The sequence below is a fragment of the Anastrepha obliqua genome, chromosome 4 (assembly GCF_027943255.1).
Source record: "Anastrepha obliqua isolate idAnaObli1 chromosome 4, idAnaObli1_1.0, whole genome shotgun sequence".
Taxonomy (NCBI): Eukaryota; Metazoa; Arthropoda; class Insecta; order Diptera; family Tephritidae; genus Anastrepha; species Anastrepha obliqua.
In genome coordinates this window covers 89,181,323-89,197,247 of record NC_072895.1, presented here as the reverse complement: position 1 = coordinate 89,197,247, position 15,925 = coordinate 89,181,323, and the positions used below count along the sequence as shown (strand labels likewise).

Below are 15,925 nucleotides of genomic sequence, written 5' to 3'. Positions count from 1 at the left end.
ATCTAGCTTATCCCGCTTCAATTAAAAATTGCAACAAATTAGTTACAAATTATTTGATTCATGTATTTATTTAATTTGCGGGACTGTTCAAAAAATGCTACCTTCACATGTGTCACCCTGTTGCATAGCTTCACAACACTACTTCGAGACTCGTTAAATAACGCATTGTTGTTGCTTTGTGTGCTGCCGTACTATTGCATGTACGCCACATTCTACACATTTATTTACATCTGCTAAGTGAAGTGCTAGAAGCTACACAAATTTGCGCTGAGTACATAATCACTCACCTCTAAATTTTTCTAAAAAATATATTTTTGTGCAGACTTTCATTCAACTTGCCGCCGAAAAGTTGTATTTTTACATAACGTTTACTTTTTTAAGTTAATTCAACCAATCGATTCGGTAACACTTGCTGCCGTACCACGAGAGCCGCACGCACACAGTCTTGCTGCTTACTGACATTTCTGACAGCTCGCTGAAAAGAAGATGAAATCTTCGAACATATTTTTGTGATAATTTTTGTAGGAATTTTTTGGTTAAACTACTGAAATTTTTATAACAAATCAACAAGTACATGTGTAATTTCCACCGGCAAGTGTTAACTACTTGCCCAAGTTTACGAGGTACAGCAGCGAAACGTAATTGAAAAACAGGCGGTGCAAGACGGTCCCAGAGTGCTGTGAGCTAAAAGAGAGTGGTGTGTTGCGTGCTGTGTGCCGACTTTGCATGCGGCTGCTGCCAGAAGAATCTCAAGCGCAGGCAGCTGTCAAACGGGAGCAGAAAATTCTCGCAAAAATTGTGGCTGAAAGAACGGCATGCACCTGCGACAACCAACAGCACCAAAGTGTATAAGAATTGAAAGCTCCAATTTGGATTACGCGATTTCCCGGTAGTTAGCTGCATTGCAGCAGCGCCATTTTCTGTTAACATTTGCCAGCATAATATTGTATGTCTGATTGGAAATTATACTCTCCGCGATAACACCATCAACTGTCCGTCAAAACTGCCGCCACAATTGTCGCCATCATGGATGTGTATGATGTTAGCGACGATCTTGTCAAGAAGCTGAATGATTGGAAGCTAATTGGCATCATATCAGGCAAATTTAATGAACTGAAAGAGAATTATTCCAAAGTTAACTTTGTAGAACATGTACTGATCGACTTTAAGTACATTGACAAAATTTTATTAAATGGAAAATTGCGCGAGGAAAAGTGCAATAAGAAGAGCTCTGATTTTCGAATGTTAGGCAATGAGCAGTTCTCGCTTAAAAACCGCAAATATTTTCAAGTACTATACAATTTTTCACTAAATTCTACAAATATACTAATCATTTCTATTTACAGGCTCTGGAGCTATACAATAAAAGCATTTGCTATTCGGAGCCTGGTTCAGAGAATCTCTCCATAGGATACGCCAATCGTTCAGCGGTGCTCTTCGAATGGAAACGCTTTCGTGAATGTCTGGTCAATATCGAATTAGCACGCAAAGCTAGCTATCCGGCGCGTCTAATGCATAAATTGGATAAACGCGAGAAGGACTGCCGCCAATTGCTGGCCACACAACCACCCGATGTGCAGCCATTCGATTTTCAAATGTCCTTCGAACCACACCCACAAGTACCCAATATTGCTGATTGTCTCGAATTGCACTACACTGAGGAGGAGGGTCGCTTCATCTCCACAAAACGTGAATTGGTTGTCGGCGATCTTATTGCCACCGAAGAACCATTTTGCTCGACACTCTTGCCACCGATGCGTTACATACGATGTGCCACCTGTAAAGTGGAAAATTACCTATCGTTAATACCCTGTGAGAGCTGTTGCTCTGTAATGTTCTGTTCGGAAGATTGTCGCGATCGTGCCGTCGCAACTTTCCACAAATATGAATGTCCTATTATTGACTTACTGCATAAAATGTTCAACAAAATTCACGGCATTGCGTTGCGTGTCTGCCTATCGGCAATCGAGCTCTTCCCCACCATCGAAGAGTTGATGGCTTTCTGCGAGGAACCGGAAAATCAAAATAAGTCTGCGTTCGACTTGGACTATACGAATTTTACGCCACGCGAGCACTATCGTGCCATACACGGTCTAGTGACGAATCAGCATTTGCGTTCCGTATCAGATCTGTTTCAACGTTCCGTCGTATGCGCTGTACTGAAGCACTTTGTTATCGAGCATACCCCATTGAAAGAGTTTCTCGGCGGTGAAGAGGGGGAGAATTTCTTTACCGAATTACTATTCCGACATCTGCAGACATCACCATCCAACATGCACGGCATTGATTTGGTGGAGCAAGTGAACGAGACAAAAGACGATACAACACATTCGTCTGGCGCATTCGCCTTTCTATCGCTACTAAATCATTCGTGTGCGCCAAATACACTGCGTGTATACCAGGGCACAAAGGCATATCTGTTCGTCTTCCGTCCAATACCTGCCGGCGGCATGCTGTACGACACATATGGGTGCGTTATGAAACCGATTAAATTCATTTACAAATTTTTTTTTTTTTATTATTAACGTAATTTTTTTTTCTTCTGCAGCGCACATTTCGCCATTTTCACAAAAGCGCAGCGCATCGAAACACTATCCATGCAGTATCGTTTCACCTGTAAATGCGAAGCCTGCGAGAACGACTATCCCAACTATAGCAAACTACAACCAAAACTGTTCGTACCCTTTGTGAATGACGAGACGGACATGAAGAGTCTGGTCAAATATGATTATGATTTTGCATTGGAGAATTATCGTAAATACTGTGAATTCCTGACGCAACATGCGAACGCCTATCCCTGCGCCCAAATTAGCTCGGCCGAAGAGTGCTTGAAAATGGCGTTGCACATACTCGTCGACGCGGTGCCGCTAAAAGCTAAAATGTAAAATGCTAATTGCCACCAGAAACACACACACACACACGCGCACGCACCACGCGTATGCTAACATTGTTTCGCTGACGATAAAAGTAAAATTTTGTTTTTCTTTAATTGAATCATACTTTTAAAACATAACATACACAACATGCGCATAAACCCATACATACACGATGAAATGTTGCCATAAATTAAGAGATCGACGTGGCGAAAAGGAATTTTCTTGCAAACAACTCACTCAAGTGTTGGCTTTAATAGCATAATTTTTTCTAAACCTAACAACCAGGACGAAAGGAACACACACAAAAATGAGGCGAAAACTGCGTAACACTAAGCTATTTATTTAAAATTCAGAGTGCTGTTGTATTTTAAGCTCAGACTGGTGCTGAATTGAACGCCGCTCTGGCGTAGCCTCACGAAAATACGCGCATAGAAATCATATCGAATTGCAAAACAAAAGAATAGTAACAATTTTTCACTTTCATACCTGTAAACATATGGCATTTGTATGTACGAGTATGTGAAAAATCAAATCTTTAGTGTATTTCAGACGAAAGTTTATTTATTTTTTGCGCCAGTTTGCAATTTAACGCCAACAAATAAAGCAAATGTTTTAGCTATTGTATTTGGCGGCATATCGAATGACTTTTTTGGCCTAAGCTTAAAAGCTTTAAATGCTGCTGGAGATTTTTTATAGGCACAAATGTATTGAACAAACTTTTTGTGTATATTTTCTAAGCTCATAATTCAGAAAACCGTAATGACTTTCATTTCGCACAAGTAAAGACAAGAAGGCATATTTTCTTTCATACGGACTAATAATTCAAGTTGAAACGGGCTTGAGTTTGCGAGGGACAAATAATATGTTTGTATATTTTTTATTGAGAAAAAGAACAATATTTACAATGTGTTAACAATTTGAGGAGAAACTTACATTTACATATAAAGTATTTCAAAATTGTGTTTCAATTTCATAATTACATTAAGAATTTGTATGATTATCAAAATCATGTAAAAAAGTGGAATTTGTGTTTGCAATCAATTTTGAAACAAGGCGAATCTATCGGTAAATCAGCTGACTTGTTTTTTTTTTTCTTTCGCCGTGTCCATGTGGCTGTCAGCCCAGAATGAAACAAGGCGGATGCATTTTTTGTTCTCTATTTTGCCAATACTTTTCTTTGACAATCAAACGTAGAAAATATTGTTGTTGCTCTAGTGCTACCACCTTTAATGAATGCGCCTAAATTCCTTGCAAAAAGCGCGAAGAGTACTGGTATTTCGTATACAAATATTTCTTGCATAGTTTTTAAAGCAAAATTCTACTCAATTGCTTGCAAGTTAGTTGAAAATAAATATATTTTCTATCGATTATCCAACTCTTCATGGAAGAGTTAACAGCTCTTAGCAGGTTAAATGCTGAAAATAAAATTCTAAACTAAAACAAAAGGCATCAATGAAAAATTGGAAAATTACAAACGGACTGAGTTAACATAAACAACTCGATTTGTGAGTTTTTTTTTTATTAAAGTACGACTGAAAATACACACAAAAAGTTTCTTAATATAGTACTTTCTACTGAATTGGTATAAAAAGTGCGACCAGGTTAATATTAAATTTACTTAATATTTAGATTTTCTATACATTAAAAACAACTCAGTGAGAGCCTTCTTATACATTTTATTTTCTTTATTTTTCTCGCATATGTAATTTCTTATTTATTCAGAAGCATTTTATTGTATGTAAACGCAGTTAAAGAGATATTAAAAACAAAACAAAAAAACGAAACGAATAATAAGCAAACAAGAAATCAACAACACTAACTTCACAAAGCAAACCCAAATGAAACAAAAAAAAATAAAAATAAAAATAAAATTTATTTTAATAGATGAAACTAACAGCGCATAAATGTCGCTTTTTTAATCTCACATACACATATGCACATGTACGTGTGCGCCATAACAGCACTTATATATACTTGTACATATGTATATGTGTATGTATGTGTGTAAAGTGAAACCGTTATTTCCCTCCAACTTCCACTACTCCCCTGCTTGCTGCACCACCTCCTTCATCTGCTCACAGTATTTTGCTATATAAATCTAGCAAATCTCTATTTAAACCCAATGCGCTTGCGCGCCCTGCATCCGCATTGCGATTGTACACCGCCGGCAGCTGCACAAATTCACCTTGAGCGCGTCGTTTCGACGGCACCAACATCGTCGAGGAATCGGGCAGTGTCGCACCCCCACCACCACCACCACCACCACCACCACCAGCAACAATATTTGCTTTAGCACCCGTTTCTGCATCATCTAACTGCTCCTCTCCACCATCAGCCAACTTGCTCGCTGTGTCCGTCACCTCATTCACATCCAAATCGAAAAATAAAATATTGCACTGTTGCAAATTCTGTTCGAATTGCTTTTGGAAGCTATTCGCATCGATTGGTTGCAGTTCTTCACTATCCGTTTGTGGCAAATTTAGCAGCTCTGCTAGATGATCGACGCGTTGCTTCGCCACCCCACCTGTGCTGGCATCGGTGTCTGGTCGCTGTTGTTCCGCTGTTTCAACGCTCTTCACATAGATATTCTCACCGATGGTTTCAACAAATTCACTGTAATAGCTCGCATCCACTGCACGCACAAATGTGCCATCCAATGATTGGAACCCGAGGCGGATGAGTAATGAAATTTTCGTATTGAAGCATTGCAGCCACGCCTTATTCGTGAGATACACACCCCACTGCCCGTCATCGCCCAGTGCATTCCAGAAGTCTAGAAGCACATTTTTTGTGAAATCAACGAGCATCGTTCGTTTCGCGTCGGGTCGTAGTCGACTGATGGCTTCTAGGTGGCGAAAAGTGATGTCGAGTAAATTTTGTGGGTGTTTGGAGATGAAAAGTTGCCACTTGTAGATCATTGTCATGAGATTCCACAGCTTGTCCATGGAGCTTTTATCGAGACGCATAATGGATGAGGTGGCTATGTCGTTCAACATGTATTTGCAATGATCGACGGTAAGTAGTTGAGAATTGTTGTGCGCCGAGCCAACGATCAGAGAATCGATGAATTTTGGCTCCAGTAGCACGACGGTCACATCGTGAATAACTGCAAAAGAGTATTGAAAAGGAAAAAATTAGCAGGATTCATAAAAATGTGCAAGCCACGAGTTATAGAGCTAAAAGAGAGTGTGCATGGGCCGTCTTTTTTCGAAAATAAGACCTATCGTGAATTTCGGAACTTTTCGTAAAATAAAACATCCCCCGAAAAGAAGCCCTAGTTACAATTATGTGACAAAAAGAATTCGTTAAAAAATGCTGTTGTTTTATAATATACCAAAAATATATTATATTTATCTACATAGTAAAGGGTTTTCCAATAACAGGTGTTGCTGGTAAAGGGATTGCGCTATCGAGAGATTATTAACGATTTTCTATGGCCGGAAATGGATGGTATTGATCTGCACAACGTTTACTTTCAACAAGACGGTACCATGTGCCACACAAGCAACGAACCCATTGATCTTTTACGGGTAGTGGTAGTTTCCGGACCATGTTATCTCTCGAAGAGGTAATCACAATTGGCCACCGAGATCTTGTGATTTAACACCTTGTGACTTTTTTCTTTGGGGCCACGTGAAAGAGAAGGTCTACGCCAACAGCCCAGGGTCGATTCAAGACCTCAAAGATGGAATTCGTGAGGCTGGCGAGTACATAGGCAGCCACTTTGCAATTCGGTTAGGGAAAATTTCATGAAAAGGATATTGTCCTATAAGCGTGGTCGTGGTGGTCATTTGCCTGATGTTATATTCCACTATTAACGCCATACCTTCCTCTTTATAATGAAATAAACATCCGATCACTTATATTAAAAAATAGCATTTTTCTTTGAATATCAAAATAACACCTCTGTTTGGAAAACCCTATATGTTTAGTTTTCCTAATACTCGTATTTCAGAGAAATGTTTGTAACAAAATATTCCGAGAAATTAATTGTTTACCTCTACAGTGCGTTTCAAATTAATTCGTGGAATTCGTGGAGTTTATCTTAAAAATACAACATAAGGCAGCAGCTTACATTGGGTGGCAGTGCAGGTATACAACGTTCATTCATTTCAGTCTTGTAAGTCTGATTATTTCCTCATACGTAATTTTATTTAAAAATAAAGTGAATAATTTTTAACCCCAGTTGAAATGAGTACAAAACAAAAGAGTACAAAAACGGAATCGTGGAAGACTTTAGGGGTGTAAATCTTGTAGCATTTTGTAAAGAGACGTTGCTGGATCTCCGTATGGTTCGTAAATGGTGTGCAGACTACGATTGCCTGTCTCGACTGGTGGACCAAGGAAATGATAAAAAAGAGGTTGTCTGTAAAGTCGGTTTACTGACGATAGTTTAACGTGATAACGTCATAAGAAAATACTAATTGAATGGTTGCATTTTTCAAAAGAAAATTTTAATTTTATTTGTTTGATAGATATTTTGTATGGATATAGAGAATGAGTTAACATTAACATAACATAATATACTTTAACATAACATAACAGAACATAACATTACATAACATAACATAACATAACATAACATAACATAACATAACATAACATAACATAACATAACATAACATAACATAACATAACATAACATAACATAACATAACATAACATAACATAACATAACATAACATAACATAACATAACATAACATAATATAACATAACATAACATAACATAACATAACATAACATAACATAACATAACATAACATAACATAATATAACATAACATAACATAACATAACATAACATAACATTACATAACATAACATAACATAACATTACATAACATAACATAACATAACATAACATAACATAACATAACATACCATAACATAACATAACATAACATTACATAACATAACATAACATAACATAACACAACTCCGTGTGGAGTTGTCTGTCTGTCTCCCATCGGACGCGTCCCCAGGTGGCGGATCGAGGAAGGCTCGGCATCATGCAGGGTAAGTGGGAAATAAAATACCACTCGCGGACCAAAACAGACAAACACCGGCTTGGAGGTGCGGATAGTTCTACTACCACCAAGCTAGGGTATAAGGGCTAGCAACCTACTTACCCAAAAGCTAAAACCCAGAAGCGTCTGCCTCAGATTGAGCGGCTCCCTGGTCAGCGTCTGTTCTCCATGTAAGGAGCGGCTGTACTAATCGCGTAATGCGAAATAGCTGGGGCCATGAGCCTCTGTTACCTGAGTATGCGGAGTGGAATCTTGCAAAAATGGCTTTCAGAAGGGTTCATGACCTCTTCCGCCTCGTTAAAACCTGGCAGGTCTCACAAAGCGCTCAAAGCGCGTAGTCTTAAATGACCACGTAGGTTGGGTTGAGATTACTCCCCATTAATTCCGGCTTGAAGTCTGGCACTGAACACTGGACCCCATAAGGGCCAGTGTCAACCCTCGCATGGCCTCCCTGTTTACAAAGATAACCATGGGACTTACGGTAACTACGTACACGCGCTGAGATAGCGGCTGTGAGTTGGGGCCCATACAGCATGGACAACAAAAACATAAATAAAAACAAAAACAACGATGAAAACAGCACTGCCAAGATGGCAACAGGAGAAGCTATGGAGGCTTTCAGGAGGAGTTCCGTTATTGCAAGGACCCCTCCACAAGCAGCAGCAACAACAGACAACGCAACGGAGAGCAGCCTGCCAACAACGGCTACCCAGCGGCGGACAGATGTATCAACACTGGAGATGAAAGGTCGAGAAGGCACGCCCGGGACGCCGACAATCCATATCATCAAAAAAGTCACTGACGCTCCCAAGCCGCAGCAAAACCCTACTTCCTGCAGCACTGATGCAAAACAAAGCAGGCAAGGTGAATTGATCGACATCCTTGGAAAAGAAATTGATGCACTTATTCAATACGTGGAATCACGCCGTAATGTCCACGGTGACATAAGAAGAATGTGCAGTATTATCAAAAGAGCTCACACAGACGTTCTCATTGAAACGGATTCAATGGAACGTTGCATAAGAAAATTGTCTACCTCTAAACAGGTGCAAATTGTTTCGACAGCAGGGAAAAACACTCCTCAGTCGGCTAAGAGAACTAGAGCCAAAGAAAGCCCAAGAGCTGCAACCCAGATTGCAACAAAGTCTCCAGTTGCTAAAAAGAGGAAAAGCGACTCTGATTCTTCCCGGCCACAAACTGTAAATCAACCCATGCAGAGGGAAGAGTGGAAAAAGGTAGAGAAGAAAAAGAAATCGCTGAAAAACAGAAAAGGCACCATCAGGCCAATGTCGGACGCCATTATTATCGAGAAAAAGGCGGGCGGTACATCATATGCGGATATGCTGCGAGCAGTAAAGCACAGCGAAGAACTGAAGGACCTTAGCGAAAAAGTTAAGACGATGCGACCTACAAAAAAAGGAGGCCTTCTTATAGAATTTAAAAAGAGCAAGGATGTTGAGGCCAGTAGTTACCAAATGGCTATTGAAAAAGCGCTGGACGGTGTAGCGTCGGTGAACCTGAAAACGCATACAGTCACAATCCAATGTAAAGGTCTTATCACTGACCTGAACACGGAGGAGGAGCTACTTGAAGCGATTACTCAGCAGGCGCAGGTGAAAAATCTAAAGATGTCGGCGATACGAAGCACACGCACCATTCCAGGAGGTACACAGTCAATGTATTTATCGTTGCGTGCAGATGATGCCAAAAAGGTGCTGGAGCTAGGACATCTCAAAGTAGGATGGGTAAGATGTCGAGTAACAGAAGTTACATCACCGAGAAGGTGCTACAGATGCTGGGCATACGATCACGTAGCAACCGCGTGTAAAGAACCCGATCGCACCAAATTGTGCAGACGATGTGGAAAAGAAGGCCACCAAGCAGCAAGCTGCAAAAACGATGAAAAATGTGCGCTGTGTACCGGAGCACATGCAGCTGGCAGCGCAAAGTGCCCGCGCTACCAAGAGGCGGTGCGTCTTAGAAAAACATGAAAGTTCTTCAGCTTAACGCAAACCATTGCCAAGCAGCTCAGGACCTGCTATGGCAGACTGTAGCAGAACAAAGCATTGACATAGTTCTACTTTCTGAACCATTTGAAAACATTGACACTCACAATTGGCTTGCTGATAGTAACATGGGAGCGGCGGTTTGGCTGGTGGGCAATAAAACTCCCCAGTGTAAAATGTCGACAGTCCGCAACGGATTTACATGGATAAAAACGGACGATGTGTTCTATGTCAGTTGCTATGCACCACCACGATGGTCTCTACAGGAGTTCGAGCAAATGATGCTAGAGCTGGAACTTGAATTAAGGGGAAAGAGGCCGATCCTGCTTGCAGGAGACTTCAACGCTTGGTCAAGAACTTGGGGCAGTACACATACCAATCAGAGGGGTCGGCTGGTTGAGAACACCGTCGCAGCGCTCGACCTTGTTCTTCTGAACACTCCTGGCGTATATACGTACGACTGCAAAAAGGGAAACTCCATCATTGATCTTGCCTTTGCGGACCGGCTAACTGCGAATACAACCATCTGGACGGTAGATAAGGCCATCCATTCGCATAGCGACCATCTGGCTATTATGATACAAACGTACAGCATAGTACGTAGATACAAAACGAGTGTCCGCAAATGGAAAAAATCAGCTTTCAACACTGAAACTTTTAAAAATGCTTGGGAAAGTGTTCATATTGGCGGAGTCGGTAGGCACAAACAAGCAGTCTACTGGTGGACCGATGAAATTGCATCAATCCGGAGGAAATGCCTAATGGCAAGAAGAAAGGCACAAAGAGCACGGCGCCGATCATCGTATGAAGATCTTTATGCATCCTATAAGGCTCGTAAACGCGATCTGAAGTTAGCAATCAAGCAAAGCAAAATCAGAAGTTTTAGAGAAATGGTAGACGCGGCAAATGTAGATCCATGGGGCTTAGCGTATAAAACTGTCATGCGGAAAGTGAAGGGACCGCAATCATCTCAACCAACGTGCCCACGGCTATTACAACAAGTGGTTGTAACGCTCTTTCCGCCGCAGAAAGACAGTGATAACTCAGCGGAAAACTACGAGTTAGAACCGAATATACCTTCAGTAACAACGGATGAAGTGCTAGGTACACTGAACCGCATTAAAGACAGAAAGGCCCCAGGACCAGATGGTATACCTAATGCTGCCTTTAAGACAGCTGTACAGACGAAACCACACCTTTTTGCGAGCTTGTACGAAAGTTGTCTTAGAGAGGGAACTTTCCCAAATAGATGGAAGATTCAACGACTTGTGCTGCTCCTCAAACCAGGAAAGCAACCTGATGAACCATCAGCGTACAGACCGCTGTGCATGCTCGATACGGTAGGAAAAGTATTCGAACGTATCATATGCGACCGACTACAAGCCTATCTCGAATGCCCATCTGGTCTATCGGACAATCAGTATGGTTTTCGAAGGGCGAGGTCAACGGTAGATGCAATCAGGACGGTGACAGACATTGCGCACGAAGCGTGGGCACTTGCATATGAAGTACTGCGCTATCATCACATTGGACATCAAAAACGCGTTCAACTCTGCAAAGTGGAGCAATATTTTAATGTCTCTCAAAGAACTAAGAGTACCGGGTTATCTACTGTGCATAATCCGTAGCTACTTCACCAACAGAATTCTGCAATACGATACAGACGGTGGCCAAAAAACATATCAAATCACTGGCGGGGTCCCCCAAGGATCTGTCCTTGGTCCAACACTATGGAATGTCATGTACGACGGGGTCCTCAAACTAAAACTACCAGACGGTGCTACTATCGTAGGCTATGCAGATGATATTGCGCTTGTAGTTACGGATAGAAATATAGACCACCTGGAAGCAAAAAGCAATGACGCAGCAGCAAGGGTAAGGCTATGGTTGGCAAAATCCGGATTGGAATTGGCAGCCCAAAAAACCGAGGCGGTACTCATCAGTGGGCGGAGAAAAAAGGAGGAAATAAAAGTACGTATCGGCACCCATGAAATATCCTCTAAGGCGTCGATAAAGTATCTTGGCGTGATAATAGACAGGCGACTTAGCTACAAGCAGCACCTATCTGCAGTAAGCGCAAGAGCTGATGCCATCAATGGAGCGCTAACACGAATGTTGCCTAATATTGGTGGCCCGCAAGGCAGCAGAAGGCGTGTCTTATCGACAGTGGTAGACTCCGTACTCTTTTACGCTGCCCCGATATGGGCAGGAGCTAAATCGTCCAGCATACATTATGCAGCACAGGTACTTCGCCGAAGTGCAATAAGGGTAGCTTGTGGCTACAGAACGGTCTCGAGAGACGCGATAGGCGTAATCGCGAGCAAACTACCAGCTGACATTCAGGCAAAGGAATTGAGCCGTCTCTATGGCAGGCGACGGGCTAAGCCGTCATTAGAAGAAAAAGCTGAAGAGAGACTTCATTCGATAGAAGAATGGCAAATCAGATGGGATTCGTCAACTAACGGACGTTGGACTCATAGGCTTATCTCAAATATTAGCCAATGGGTGACCAGGAAACACGGAGACGTTGACTATTATCTCACTCAAATACTGAGTGGCCACGGTTGTTTTTTGGAGTACCTCCATCGGTTTAATCTGGAGGACACCCCATTCTGCCCAAACTGCAACAACGCGATAGAAAATGCGGAACACGTATTCTTCTACTGCGATCGTTTCAGAGAGGAGCGCCTAACGCTTGAAGCATTTCTGGGTGGACAGCTGTGCCCGGAAAATCTGATCACCAAGATGCTCGCATCAAATGCTTGGTGGAATGCAGTGACAAATTTTGCAACAATGATAGGGCTATATCTTCAACGCGCAGAGTGGCAACGCAACATGCAGCGAAGAATTCACCAGCAGCTTTTGACCGGAGGTAGACTGCCTACGAACTGACGACAAATCACAGACGCCTGAGCTTAGTGCTCAAGACGGTATCAGACTACGACATGTCGGTAATACTTACGACGCCTTTTCCGATGTTCCATTTGCTGCAGCACCACTTGTGATGTGAAAGCAATGGATATTATCGATAGCGTATAACCTCCATACGCCCATGAAAGAGGAACCTGGACGCAGGTACCTGTTGTGTCAATAGACATACACGCGGCTCCACCTTGACGTAATGTTACCACGGTCCCAGGGTGGAACTCAGCCGATAAGGAGGGTTTTTATAGTGTTAGTGGGAGCATGCCCCACATACCACTGGTGCGACGGCACCTGTGATGATGTTTCTGACATTTTGATTTTAACCTCCCTAAAAAAAAAAAAAGAAAAAAAAAAGAAAACATAATATAACATAACATAACATAACATATCATAACATAACATAATCACGTCAAAAAATAATAATAACGTTAAAACAACAGGTATTATTAACAAACTTGGTTTTATTTTAAGTTCTTCAAGTAAATCAAATTAATAATAATCAATAAGAAGGCATATGCAAATACAAATACGTGAATTTATATATGTACATATGCGCATATACATGCACATATACGCTCACTTAAGTAGGAGAGAGCAAGATGTCGAACGTTGCCGTTCGTTTGCTTTGTTTGCTTTGTCGTTCGTTCCGCGCTTCGCTTGCAGTTCATTCAAGGTAACGGCAATGAGCAAGGTAACACTAATGAGCAAGGTAACGACAAATTTTTTCGTGCGTGCAGCCTGTTAAATCGAATTATAAGACGTTATCACGTCAAAAACGCAGAGTTAGATCAGATCTGCAGCCGTTGTTTTCTGAGGTGGAAGATTGCATCAAGGAATGGATATCAGCAGGAGAGCAATGGCTTTGGTTGGCGCAGGGGTGATATTCAAAAATTTGCCCTTGAAACAGAAGAATTTATAAAGCATCGTCACACTGGTTGGACAACTTCCTTAAACGATATGAACTGTCGCTAAGGAGATCAACAACATTGTTTAAGCTGGAAGACAATGAAGTTACCAACTCTCCAACATGATTGGTATCGATGAGACCGCGGTAATTCTCAGCCAAGGAGCTCTAACGACAGTTCACCACAAATTTTCTTCGTCATTTTACGTTTCTTCTACCGGTTACGGTAGTGCACGTGTTAACTATATTTTGGCGATTCGTTTAGATAGCAAGAAAGTATCGCCATTTTTAATCAGTAAAGGTAAAAAGCCCAGATTCAACGTGTTTTAGGAATTTATGTCATTGAAAGTGAAACAGCCTGGTGCACCCAAGCAGTTATAAGAAAGTGGGTTGCTTTTATGCTGCCCCCACTGTTGAGGGGTTAGAAAGAGATTTACTAGTTTGGTATTTATCCAGTACTCACCGCGTTAAAGACGTGAAAAACTTTCTTGCTGAGAGGAAGATTGATCAAATAATGATTCCGGCAGAAATGACTGGTTACCTGCAGACACTTGACATTGCAATAAACGATCATTCACTCAAGTATCATTTGCGGAGGGAAATCAATGAGTATATTGAAAACAGAATAGTGAGAAATCAACGAGGTAATTTTGTAAAACCAGGCACACAAGAAGTTGTGAATTGGGCAAACCATTCAAGTGATGTTTCCAATGCACTACGAACAGGCTACTTAGACAAGAAGTATTCATTTAACGACAGCTATGTATATCGAAAGGCATGCGAGATTCGGGCCAATGATTCAACAGAAAATACAGGGTGGCTGATGAATTTTGCTACATTAAGAAACTCAAATAACTTTTTTTTTTAGTGTATGGAATTCATTTATTTTTTTTTTCAAGTTGAAGGTCATTAAATATTATTAAATGTAGCTTAACTAGTTTTAAAAATAATTGAATTTAAATGCCCCCCATGCTCGTTGACACAAGTGCGGCATCTTAGTAAAAAGTTGTTCATTGCTGCTTTGAGAGTTGCGACAGGAATAGCCGCAATTGTTGCCCGAATGGATTGTTTTAGTTCATCCAAATTTGTTGGCTTTGTTTTATAAACTTCTTCTTAACATAAACCCCACCAGAAAAAGTCAGGTGCAGTAAGGTCAGGCGACCTGGGGGGCCAACGAAATTCGGAGTTTCTTGAAATCAGTTTATTGGGAAATTTTCGTCGCAACTCTGTCATAACAGTCTGGGCTATGTGAGACGTTGCCCCATCTTGTTGAAACCACACAGAGTTGAAAGGAATTCTCTTTCGGCGTAGTTCTGGATAGAAAAATTCTTTCAGCATTTTCAAATAACGGTCTCCAGTAACCGTAACGGTGTGACCATTTTCTTCAAAAAAATAAGGCCCGACAATACAGCGTGAAGAAACCGCACACCACACTGTCACGCGAAGAGGATGCAATTCCGTCTCGTGGAGTATCTGTGGGTTAGAAGTACTCCATATTCGACAATTTTGTTTGTTCACATTGCCGTTTAAATCGAAATGGGTCTCATCAGACATGAAAAGGCAGTTTAACATGTTTTGGTCTTCTTCCACCATTTGCAGGATCTTCTGGCAAAATTCCAAGCGAATCGGCAAGTCTGCTGCATTCAGTTTGTTAACCATTTGAATTTTGTAGGGAAATAAGTCTAAATCTTTGTGCATTATTGTTTGCAAAGACTGTCGGCTGACACCAAGTTGAGCAGATAAGCTTCTTGTTGAAACCCTTGGATTGCTTTGTATAGCTGCAGCTACAGCAGCGATCGTTTCCTCCGTCCGAACTGGTGGGTTTCGATGATAAGGCCTTCTTGCGACTGTTCCTTGCTCAGCAAAATTAGTCACCAGTCTCATTATGGTCCATCTGCTCGGGGGATCGCCGCCAAACATCCGCCTGTACTCTCTCTGTACCAAAACTATGGACTCCAGTGCGTGATAGCGGCGGACTATCCAAATTCTTGTTTGCGTGTCCCAGTTATCCATTTTAATAAATTTTAAAGATCAATCTGCAAATTAAAACCAAAATGGAACAGATAACTTAAAAAGAAAAAAAGTTATTCAATTTTTTTTTGGTAGCGGCTTTCATCAGCCACCCTGTATATTTAGAAGAAAATCAGAAATTTATTTATGACGATGTTCCACAAGAAGAAGATGGA

The 15,925-nt window shown here is 41.3% G+C and overlaps 2 protein-coding genes across 2 annotated transcripts in view; one reads left to right on the top strand and one right to left on the bottom strand.

Moving 5' to 3' along the window:
* The first annotated feature begins 473 nt into the window (after positions 1-473).
* LOC129243949 (SET and MYND domain-containing protein 4) lies at positions 474-4,786 on the top strand. Its single transcript, XM_054881440.1, has 3 exons — positions 474-1,290; positions 1,347-2,470; positions 2,549-4,786. Exons 1-3 carry the CDS (start codon positions 1,027-1,029, stop codon positions 2,883-2,885), a joined length of 1,725 nt encoding a protein of 574 aa, XP_054737415.1. The 5' UTR covers positions 474-1,026; the 3' UTR covers positions 2,886-4,786.
* Positions 4,787-4,798: 12 nt separating this feature from the next.
* LOC129243950 (uncharacterized) overlaps positions 4,799-15,925 on the bottom strand; it is a 49,912-nt gene continuing 38,785 nt past the window's right edge. The window contains exon 2 of the mRNA XM_054881441.1: positions 4,799-5,982. Within this exon, the coding sequence (XP_054737416.1) occupies positions 4,952-5,982 (1,031 nt within the window). The 3' untranslated portion in view covers positions 4,799-4,951. The remainder of the gene's footprint in view (positions 5,983-15,925) is intronic.

What these genes read in the sequence shown, in the direction of transcription:
- LOC129243949 (XM_054881440.1), top strand. Translation starts at nt 1,027, where the DNA reads ATGGATGTGTATGATGTTAGCGACGATCTTGTCAAGAAGCTGAATGAT. An exon ending in AAAACCGCAAATATTTTCAA is followed by an intron (nt 1,291 to 1,346) that starts GTACTATACAAT and finishes TTCTATTTACAG; the next exon opens with GCTCTGGAGCTATACAATAA. An exon ending in ATGCTGTACGACACATATGG is followed by an intron (nt 2,471 to 2,548) that starts GTGCGTTATGAA and finishes TTTCTTCTGCAG; the next exon opens with CGCACATTTCGCCATTTTCA.